General features: G+C 37.8%; 1 protein-coding gene across 8 annotated transcripts in view; it reads right to left on the reverse strand.

Moving 5' to 3' along the window:
- Positions 1-12,193, reverse strand: part of LOC117403040 (cAMP and cAMP-inhibited cGMP 3',5'-cyclic phosphodiesterase 10A) — a 115,034-nt gene that overhangs the window by 44,886 nt on the left and 57,955 nt on the right. For all 8 annotated transcript variants that reach the window (XM_059023790.1, XM_059023785.1, XM_059023784.1 and 5 more), the window contains 2 exons: positions 3,763-3,791; positions 1,463-1,583 (listed from right to left, as the gene is read on the reverse strand). In XM_059023790.1, coding sequence (XP_058879773.1) covers positions 1,463-1,583; positions 3,763-3,791 — 150 coding nt within the window. The remainder of the gene's footprint in view (positions 1-1,462; positions 1,584-3,762; positions 3,792-12,193) is intronic.

Below are 12,193 nucleotides of genomic sequence, written 5' to 3' on the forward strand. Positions count from 1 at the left end.
GATTCACTGTGTGACCCTGAGCATGTCACTTAACCTCCATGTGCTCCGTCTTTTAGGTGAGATGTTGTTGTAAGTGACTCTGCAGCTGATGCATAGTTGACACACCCTAGTCTCTGTAAGTCTCCTTGGATAAAGGTGTCTGCTAAATAAACAAATAATAATTATCAATTTAACATTGCTGCAATAAAGGTCAATTAGGATGCTCCCCCAAGACCAGGTTTTATGTGGCTGTATTTGACTCTCTTCCTATAAACAGTCACTAAAAAAATATATTTTTTACAGTAGCATCTTGGAATTGGCCCTTTTTTTCAGAACACTCTCAGGGGAACATTACGAAGTACTTCAGAAACCATCAAAACGTTTTGCTTTTTTTTTCAACGCGATATTTAGCTTTTGTTGGGTCTTATTTTTAACGTTAAGTATTTTTTTTTTTTATGTATTCTGCTTAGAGATACTTAAGCATGTTATTCTATGGCCTGAGAGATCCAACAATACTTCTTGAAAGTTTTGTTAAACAATATTGATGTTTGGGGAAATTACAAGACATCGTTTCACTTGAGTGACTGCAATGCCATAATAAACGTTTATTCTCAGGGTCTTTAGAAGCAATAATGGACACTACTTTCGATTATTTTCTCAAAATAAATATTTATAAATAAAACCATACCGGCAGTTCTTTATTCCATTATTATCAGTAATAAGGAAAAAAAAAACAACATACCTGATAAATTGTGTTAATGAAACATTATCTGCTTCTATCCACTTGTTTGTTGATATTTATAAATTTTGTAAAAAGATATACTGTATATTAAAACACACAACAAAATAAATGTTCTAATATAAGTCAAATACATCGATTTTACAATGTTTTCCAGTTTTTTTTAAAACAAGTTCCTATAATGTTTTGTTTCTATGTGCTGCTGTAAACTGTCTCCGCCCTTTAAAAATGACATGTCCGTCTCAGTGACGTCACACGAAAAAATAAATAAATAAATAAAATCAGGCAGTGAAATTCAATCCCTCCCCTATCCAATGATATGTGTTAGTAACCTGTACTGCAACGTATGGGTGCCCAGTAAGAAAGAAATGAAGTACATTTTTTATCGTGTTTACCCGATCACTGACCCAGAATGACACTTCAGTATGATTGTGTTTACTTGATCACTGTCCTTAAGAGTTAAAGGGTAGGATAATGGATTTTAAAACGTTTAAAACACGTTAAAACATTAAAATATTCCACAGTGTGATCACCAAGGACTGAGGCCTACCAATTGCCCACAGAGACAGTACTGCACCTGCTGCTGCAATTTCCTGCCAATTTACCAAATCCGTGTCCTGTCACAAATGATTTAAAGCTTCTTTTTTTTGTTGTTATAAAATGTGCTTGATTTTCTAAAGTAAAGAACTACACAGTACTCATGAAGTAATGCAGCTTTCTGGCCAGTAAGGAAACAGCTTTTACCTGTTTTGATGATGTTACACAACTCGTAGAGGAGCAATTTGTTGTCGCCTCCTGTTTCCAGCCGCTGCTCCATGTAACTGTTCAACTCGTACACAACTCCTTGCATGTCTGTGTCCTGATACTGATGACCAAAGATGATACAGACGTTACCCTTTTTGTGTTTTGGAAACACTTGAATATAATGTCCCTATTGCTGCCAATCAAGTGCATTTCAGAGCTGGGACTTCTCAATAATCACAGTGAGACTGTGATGAGACTGATGAGACTGTGATGAGACTGCTGGCTAATGGAGGTAGTTCTGTTTCATTTGTTTAACCAAAGTCAAAGTCAAAGTAGAGTTAACTGAACAAAATGTAGTTAAAATGATAAATCAAACACACTATATATATATATATATATATATATATATATATATATATATACACACACACACACACACACACACATACATCCTGAGTTCTTATCCTTACAGTTTCTAAATACAGTACTGTGTTTTGTTTTTTTCTCGTTTTGATATTTTCTGTGAGTTCATGAGTTGTGCACAAAATCTGATCTAGTCTAGGTTACAAATATCTACGGCAGGCAAATAGAACAGATGATCACTTCCTGAACAAAGGCCAAAGCACTTTAACACAGAAATATAAAAAAAGTATCTAGAACCCCAGAGTTATGAACACCAAACCTAAAGTAATATAAAATTAAAAGACACACACACAATTTGAGTAATGCAATAAGAACCACTTAGAATGATTGTAAACATCATTAAAAAAATGTGACGGGAATCCATAACTATAAAACACTTACAGTAATAGTACCACATTTAGAAATAATAAACTAAAGTAATAATTAATGAAAAACATTTTTAACTCCAAAGACATCGAGAAAGACTTATAGGTTGAAATGTTTATAAAGTTTCTTTTAGTACTGTATTCACATACATAGTATGTAGGGTGACCAGACATCCCGATAAAATCGTGATCGCCCCGATATTAGGGGCTTTGTCCTGCATCCTGATCGAGGTACTGTCGGGAAGCCATTTTCCCAATTTTTTGAATAAACGTTGAAAACCCAGGCGTAAAATGTGAATTTTTTATTTTCTCGTTAGGAAATGTTGTATATGTGGCTGTTGTACTGTCTTGTGGTGCTACAGCATTCTCTATTGGTTTAGGGTGTGTTGTTTGAGTGAGTTGTTTGCATTGCATCTATGCGGCTATCCAATCACGTTAACCTGATGTGGTATGCGTCATGTGTTTTTCTTGGTGCGTGCGCCTGTGCGGCTGGTTTTACTGGCGAAGTGTCATGATGGCTGGTGTTGTTGACGAGCCTGTCACTAAAAAGCAAAAAAAGTAGCTGTGCTTGATTGGACTTGTAGTGCTGATTTAACTTGGGTACAACCAACACAGAAATACTTGTTTGTCTGCGCTGACTTTCCAGTTTGTTTTCTGAAAGCTGTTGTTTGTTTTACATTCTGTTCAGTGGCCTCTGTAGTAGCCTTTTGTTTAATGTGTGATTCTGAAGTTATAGCGATCGATTGTATTTTCTTTAAGTCACATTACAAGATGTGCAAAACAATTACCTCCATCTGCATGTACAGTTCATTTGGGAAATGTCTTTACATGATCCTCAGCCGAAGTATACTTTGCTTGTTTTGCTTTGTCGTCCATTTTTGGTATTTTACGTCTATGCTGAAAACTAGATTTTAGCAACCTAAATCAAAACAATGCAGCACTGACTTTGTCCAACCTGCTATGCACAGTACAGCAGGCCACAGAAACGCCAGTACAGACGCAAAGATTAAAACATTGATTAAAACATTGTTGTCATCTGAACAGTAAACAAGAAAGTTAACCGCTTTGGAGTATTTTATTTTTTATTAATTATACTTCTTTTTTGCCTAAGTGCAATGCACACAGGAAGGCGAAGGAATAAAAAAAAGCCTGTCTACACAAGAAAGATATGAAGTTTGCACCGCTTGCGTTGTGCAGTAGTTCACAAGGTTTCTTCCCTCCCCGCACCAACTGAAAGTGTCCTGATTTTTCACTCTCGCTATCTGGTCACAAAATTGTTCAGATCAAATGAAAAATTCAAACATTGAGATTAATTAAAGTGTTTTAAAGTCTCCTGTGATCTCAGCGCAATATATAAGCCATGAGGTTTAAAATGCTGAGGATAGCAAAGGGAGTCAGCGCGTCTCCAGAGAACTGACTGACGTCATTGTGCGCACACTGTGACCCATCCCAAGGGAAGACTAACACACTTCAGACTCCTCAGAGGGAACAGAGAAAGGATATCACACTTACCCTGCTGACCTCCTTAACGGTGGAGTCATCTGTGAGGGAAAAAAGCAAACAAACAATTACACACTCAGGTTGACAGTTCGGTGAACGACTGCAACAAGGGAATCACGGTAGTTCTTGATCATTTGAAGATACAGATGCAACAGTAGTGAGGCTACATGAGCACACGTTTTCATGATAGATGGATATAGTAAACAGACAGATAAATAGATAGATAGATAGATAGATAGATAGATAGATAGATAGATAGATAGATAGATAGATAGATAGATAGATAGATAGATAGATAGATAGATAGATAGATAGATAGATAGATAGATAGATAGGTGACACCAAGACCTGTTACTGGAAGACCATCATTCACACCAAAAGCAGATCTTCATGACTTTCAGGTTTGTTTATTTCCCTAATGGTATTTTCAGCTGCAGACACAAGCAGCCTCCCTCTTTAAGCCTTGAAACTATTTCAATAAAACTAAAACAGACTTGTTTGTTTTACTACTTGCAATGGTGGGAGGTTATAAGAACATAAGAACAGAAAGTTTTCAAACGAGAGGAGGCCATTCTGCCCATCTTGCTCGTTTGGTTGAGAATATCTACTGAAGATTAGTAAAGTAAAACAGAAAATGTGCAATGTACATAGCAGATATATAATTAAGGTTGGTGTCAAGCCTAACTATAAAAAAAGATATATCCTTCAGCAGTCTAACCAATCCAAAAAGCAAAATCGCTGTTCTGAAACACAAACAAACAGCATGCACAGTACTTATCCATCTGAAATAAGCAAAGAGCTCATGCATTTGTTTGTTATTTTACACATTCTTCCAGGGCTAATACCACACATAGCTGCATGGTGAACTTCCAAACTTAGGTGAAAGAGCTATTTAAAATGCAGATCCTCACTGCCAAGTAAACACAGAGTGACGCCAATGCTAGAAGCATTGAGGTATTATAATAGGACACCACAGACATAGCTATGCAACAGAAAGGAAGCTGTACTGCCCTTGCAGGCTATGGCTGCTGTAGAGATCTACAAAATCCCTGGGTATCTGGATGGATTCCTGTTTGGGTTACCTCAAATACCATAAAAAGACATATTGTTCCTCTCAAGATCTGTCATGATTTTTAGCCTGCATCCTACGTGGATAAAGACAATTCATTCATAAGATGTACCTGAACTGAACTGAAATTAGGCTTTTGGTCATAGAACTTAGAATATAAAAAATTAATTAAACAAAATATTGCAACATGCATCCCCCGCTACGGCTGTAAAATACAAAATTAGACTGGACAGACACACTCAGATACCCCAGGATTCTGATACATAAAAGCTGTTCCCTAGATAAAAGTAAACTGTAAGTGCAGGACACATGAAGAGAACTCTTTATATCCTCAGATTCTGATATAAAAGTCATCCCAACAACTTTGGAAACTGTCGGAATACTTAAGAATGGCCTCACCAAGATTATTACAACTGGACACGTGGATATGAACCCCCCTGAGCTGGGTATAATATTGCAATTTTATCTTTGACCAACATCCAACCTGAAGCCTACTGTAATATGAAAGTAAAATACCACTAGATATGTAGCAGAAGCAAAATGTTTTGGCACCGGGCTATGATACCTTTTGACATTTGACTTCCATGTGGCAGGATTCCAAAGAGAAGTCAATTTAACCTGTAAATTCACTAAATTGCAGAAGGTGTAATGGTCCCACTTAACGCCACCTAAATTCATGTGAGTGGAAACAGTTTGCAGTTTTAACGTTTCAGGTTGGGACCCAATAACGTTGGCGCAAGGAATAAATCTACTTTACAACATGGAGGCAGGTTCAGATTCTGAGACTTAGGCAGTTGCTAATAAGAAATATTTTTCTTTATTTATTTATTTATTTATTTATTTATTTATTTATTTATTTTTTAAAGCATTGGTAATTTTTAAAATTATAAACCAAGCTAATTTATGTCTGTATGATTAACTGTGTAAGTTATTTAATATTATTGACTTTTCCCCCCAGACTACACATTGGAATAGCCCCTATGTTGTAATTTGGGAGTGACTTAGCAATACAAATTACATTTTTTTAATTTATTTTTTTTATAACCTGAGGGTCCCTCCAGTTCCCAATGCTGTTAATAAACATAATGTCAACCCCAGACCATGTGACCACTAAGGTAGAATAAGACGCATCACTGCTAGCGTGCTCATGTGACGTCCTGGCTTCCGGCTGTAGCCTGCAGGTAAGAAGTAGTCTTTTTATTACTCAAGGATACAGTATGTGACCAACGGCACAACTGCAGCTTTGTGGAACTATGGCCGACGTCCAACTGCTCGGATAAACAGAGTCAGCTGCTTTCAGCAAACCAACTGCGGAGCTGCTACAACACAAAAGCACACAAAGGAAACACAGAAAACTTATTTTCTTGTTAATCAACGGGTGTGTCAGTGTGGTTGAGAGGAAGAGTATTCATGGGTGTCTGGTTTTAGCTGCAGATGAACTACTGTAGCCAGCGATTTTGTGTAGGATTGAAGACCCTTAGCTGTGTATAGCAGCAGTGGGGTATACAAAGAGGTTGCAAGAATAATTTTCTCCATCAAGCTGAAAAGTCCAAAGATTCTCTATGTTGCTCTGCTCTTCACTCACTGCCCTGTTGGTACTAATGCACTCTAAAGAGCAGGTTTGATTCTATAGGTCCCTACTGATAAATTAGTTCCTGCCTGGTTCCCATGTCATGTAACCAAGAGTATTGAAAACCCAGGAGAATAGTCTGCTCACGTCATTATTTCCCCAGAGGAGAGCCCAGTCTCAGAGAGCAGAGCACAGAGCACAGCTTTACTGCAGGTGCTGTGGGGCCCCTGAAGTAGGGACACTCCCGACTGTCCGACTTGTACAGGCTTGTGGAGAATGGAAATGTTCCTTACAAATCTAGAGTAGATATGTTTGCTGACTCACACAATGCAACTGGCCTAAATCTATACACTTACTGGATAAGGTAAAAAAACGAATTTTCATGAGGGCCTTTGTGAAGGCAGTGCTCGGCTTCTTGACAGTGTGTGTCAGCTGCTCTACGGTATACATTGTGCAGTGCTCTGTGCAAAATATGCTGCAAGAACAGGTTCAGTTTTGAGGAACATGTGGCAGCACTGCTACCAAGGTAACAGGGCATGAAGTACGTTGTCCGTAGCAGGTTAGGAGATATCCTTCTGGAAGATGCCGTCTGCGGCAGGCCTGCAGTGCACTGAAACCATTCACTCTCCTATTTATTATTACCCTTCAACCGGAAGCGCAACATGCACCAGACACCGGGACACAATGAGGCATAAGGATTTGCTGAAATCAGCTTCACAGCACTTTAATCAAAGAAATCGAAACACCTGCCAGAGCCAACTAGGTGGTCCATCATGGGCGGGTGGATCTTGTTAGATAGCTGTTTTTCCCCATTGTGACAAACAGGAAGTTTCAACTTTTTTAAAATACTTGAATCAGTCAAGTCTGTTTAATCATAAGTGTGTGCTACATGTGGCAAGTGTTTTTTATTTTTATATAAGAATACCATTACTAATGACTACCATTCAAAGTGTCAACAGAAACTTACTAATAGCCTACAAAAATGTGGAAAATGTTTGTATTGACACCCATTTATTATTATTATTTGTTCATTTAGCAGACACCTTTATCCAAGGCAACTTACAGAGACTAGGGTGTGTGAACTATGCATCAGCTGCAGAGTCACTTACAATTACGTCTCACCCGAAAGACGGAGCACAAGGAGGTTAAGTGACTTGCTCAGGGTCACACAATGAGTCAGTGACTGAAGTGGGATTTGAACCGGGGACCTCCTGGTTACAAGCCCATTTCTTTAACCACTGGACCACACAGCCTCCTATTTATGCCAGCATGGGGAACTTTTTCCAAGTCTGTTGACAGTATTTCCATTTATTTCATAATGCCCAACTGACTTCACAACATTTTCTGAGGATAAATTCATAAAGAAAGACTATTCATGCTTTATGGCTCACCACATCTCTGTCACATGGTTCTTTACATACAGTATTTGTGTTGCAACTAAGGACGGAGGTATGAAATATGGGCTTACTTTCATTTTATATCACATTTGGAATCTGACACACCTGCAAACTCATTCCTATCACACCTTTCGAGTGCAACAAATAAAGCAAAATGTTGAATTTTTCAAGACTCCTCAAGATTTTAGTACAAATCTTAAACAGCACAGCAGAACACTGTTATGGGCAAATACATTGGAAAGACTCAAAAGCATATTGATATATAATGCTTTTTAAATGTACACATACACATCTTACTAAAGCAGAGGGATTTCAGAGGCAAACAACTCTGCTTTTGAATAAACACAAAAGCCAACAGACTTACCAATTAGGAGCACCTTGTAAGTAATATAATCTGACTGTTTCAACATGCATGCAGCAGAATTAAAGGACAAAATAAAATGGGGACCTATGAAGCTGCACAAACACCACATGTGTATTGTATTGAGAGCAGCTATATTCTTTTGAATTGCAGTGATGAAATTCAAACTTTAAGGAATGTGCTGATGTTAAGATATAAAATCAATACTTTGTGCATGGTACTTAAAAAACAAGTACAGTATGTAGTGTTAACTAAGCTTGAGGCTCACTGGGAATAGGGGTGTAGCAGGGTATTGTAGTCATGACGCAAAACCATAATCCCAAAAGAGATATGCTTGGCATCATTAGAAACACGTTTGATTACTGCTGCTTTCGCATTTTTTTGTACAGTGATTTTATGTGCATTGAGGATAATAACAAAAAGGATAAATTAGGTTTATGTTACACATGGGGTAATGCAAACTCTTAAGTTGCACCAATCTTTATTTACCCTACCCTACATTTTAATATCCCTAGTTAATACAGTGCATTTTTTTTTACCTAAATTATTGGCACTGAATGTTTTTTTTTTATTATTTGAATATAGTGCTTTCATCACTATCACTGTTTTCATATTAAACTAATATATATATATATATATTTAATCCACGCCAAGTTTTCAGTTCTTGCAACCGCCGTGCTCCTCCGTCTTGGTGAGCAAATTCCATTGACCAACTGCATGATCTCAGTGCCAAACATATATATATACACATATCAAAATGATGGCAGTTCACCAACCACTGGTCAACAGCAATATTATATTATGTGCCACTCTGTAAGGAATTTACCAAACAATTCCTTCTACAAGATTCTTTCCTACTTGAGCTGCATGGACAGGCCCACACAGAACACAGAGTGGTTTCCATATTATCATCTCTTGAAAGCTTGCTTGAAATCTGCAGCAGGTTTGCTACCTTCCCTTTAAATAAAAAACTAATACAATAGAAGGTTTTAATTTACATAAAACACACAAATGCAATAAAATGAAGAAAACTTGCTGAAAACAGACATCTGGCAAACCCTGGCCCTTTTTTCTTTATGGTGGGAGACTTGACGAATGACGGACATTGATAACTTTCCAGTTATGCAGCTCAACAACGTCTCATTACGCAAGGATTTGTTTTCTTTGCCGGCCTTCCAGAATTTACAGCCAGTTCTTTATCCCACATGGAAGAATTAACAAGATGATTTTAGAGTTATTGAAACAGCTTCTATTTCTAGTGTCCCTCAGACTCTGAATCTTACAGCAGGCTACATGATTTGAAAAAATGCTGTTCTTCTATTACATTCTGAAGCTGTATTATCCTCCACTGGGGAAAAGTACATACTTGCAGTATGTTACACTTCCGTTTCTACACACATCTAGAAAACCAGCTTCCTCAGTTCTAAAGAAACTTGCTTTGTAAAACTTTGGCACAAACTGGGTATTCGAGATCTGGTTGTACAGTATATCAAACTGGCATTTTTACATGCACATCATGTACGTTATGGCATGGCACGGGTTTGATGTCACTCACATACTCATTAGTTTTAAAAACAAATTATTAAACTGAGACACACCTTCCAGATGGGCACTGGCAGATTTTAAGAGGCCATACTTGTTTTTTGGTAAGTTACACAATGCTACAGTCTTTATGATAAACAATATTAACAAGACCGCTCATCATTTACATGTTAGGATAGACAGTAAAATGAAGGGACCACTCACAGAAAATGTTAAAAATTATATTTCATTTTAAAAGGAAAATGAATGTTATTGTAATGGGGTCTTAATGTTGCCTCCACAGCACATCCGCACACCAAAGACAGCCATGTTCCAAAGATCTTTGAGGTGTGGCTTAAACAAAGCTTCAGATCTTGCCAGGATGTAAACAATGAAACTTAAAATGCCACAAATTGAATTAAAAGAACTGTAACAACTCGTGTATAAATACAAATCTGTATTTTAATACCCCTGCTGACTTGGTTCTTAACGTTAACATCTATATTTGACATAAATGGTTTAACGTTTAACAATTGGATAATGTTTAATACAACTTGTTGTGTCAAATAATTATTGCTGAGTAATGCACATTTTGATGGGTACTGTATGCCATGTTACTGGATAGGATCCCTTTCCAGTTTGAATGCTCACATTGCTTTTGGGAGGCTGCCACTGGTTAAGCACAGTTATTTTTCTTATTACTGCTTTTAAATAAAGCGTTAACTATCAATCTTATTTTAACATGGTAAAGGTGACCTTCTATTCCTATACTACCCTTACTAGCCTTGCATTACTTGTTTGAGAAAGAAAGGCTTGATCAAAACTGTGCCAAGTCACTGGTCTTCGCTGGAGATTGCAGAGGGAGCATTGCATTAGCTCTGGTGCTCCTGCGGGTTAGGGAGGCAAAACTGTCAGGGACTGTTTCTCCTCATCACGCTACAGCGGACCCTACCGGCCAAGTGCCTTGCAAGCTCCGGCAGACGGCTGCAGGGCTGGCTCTTTTCCTCCAGAGGCCTGTAGCAACAAGATTCTAATCGATAACCAGTTGAATTAGATGCAAATTATCCCTCAGATCTCCCGACCCTCCTCGATTTGCTCTTTCTATTGAAAATAATATAATTGATTGTAATACATAGTGAAGCTACACAAGGGCAGATGCAAAATGTGAGTACATCAGCCAAAATTCACCACCCCAGCTTAAGGACACATAACCACGACACACTTAAATTGATGCCCAGCGAAATACCAAGGAGCAGAACCAGTGTTTACAACAAGTCCCTATTCTATTTGAGCCCTATACTTGTTTGTAGTTAAGTATGAACTTGTTTATTATCTGGCCATTAACACGTCATTAAAGTTTAGCAAATGCACTCCTACTTGAGACACTGGTTTTGAAATTCCTTCCATCTCCTGCAAATATATGTATTGTTCAAATTCCTTTTAAACAAAAAAAAAATAATTAAAAAATAAATCACTAAATAGGTATTGCACAAAATGAGATCAACAATAAAGACTACATTCACAAAGCTATTTACCCTATATCGTAACACAAACAATTCAGTTACCAAACCATATATAAGCAACTAAGACTTTAAATTCAGGGGCTTGAATGAAGTATTAAGCTGTCTCTTATTTGTTTCAGACATTTAATTGGTGTTTTTTCCAGTCATAAAAAAATTGTGCTTATGATGATATGGAGTAAATACCTGTAGCTTTGAGAATCAAGCAAAATACCTATTACAGACAGACAGACAGACAGACAGAGAGACAGACAGGCAGACAGACAGACAGAGAGACAAATAGACAGACAGACAGAGAGACAGACAGACAGACAGAGAGACAGAGAGACAGACAGACAGACAGACAGAGAGACAGACAGGCAGACAGAGAGACAGACAGGCAGACAGACAGACAGAGAGACAGACAGACAGAGAGACAGACAGACAGACAGAGAGACAGAGAGACAGACAGACAGAGAGACAGACAGACAGACAGACAGAGAGACAAACAGACAGACAGACAAACAAACAGAGAGACAGACAGATAGGCAGGCAGACAGACAGGCAGACAGACAGACAGGAAGACATCTAAAATGTTCTGGTTTCTAAACTCCAACTCAAATTCACATTGATTAGTATGTAGTCAGGATAATTTTTCGGCACAGAAAAGGGATGATGTCTCCCAGGAAAACATAATGAAGTTAATAGCCTGTTTTTATCACTGGTCTTTTTGAAATTGAATTGTAATATTCAGCAAAGTCAATGAAAATGTTATCATGGAATGACTAAAAAGGAAAACATTTCAGATATGTTGGGTCAGTTGCACCATACCAGTGCTTTAGTCCAAATCAAGAAAATCCTGCAAATCCGTACTAACTCAATCCTGATTGCAGCGTGCCAAACGGATGATCACGGTAATTGGTTTAACTGATCGGAACAAGTTAGACCGATAATGGGGACTAAACCTACAGCTATGGCCAGAAGTCTTGCATCACCCTATAGAATTAACACATTCTGCTTCATAAA

Source organism: Acipenser ruthenus, chromosome 5 (genome assembly GCF_902713425.1).
Source record: "Acipenser ruthenus chromosome 5, fAciRut3.2 maternal haplotype, whole genome shotgun sequence".
NCBI lineage: Eukaryota > Metazoa > Chordata > Actinopteri > Acipenseriformes > Acipenseridae > Acipenser > Acipenser ruthenus.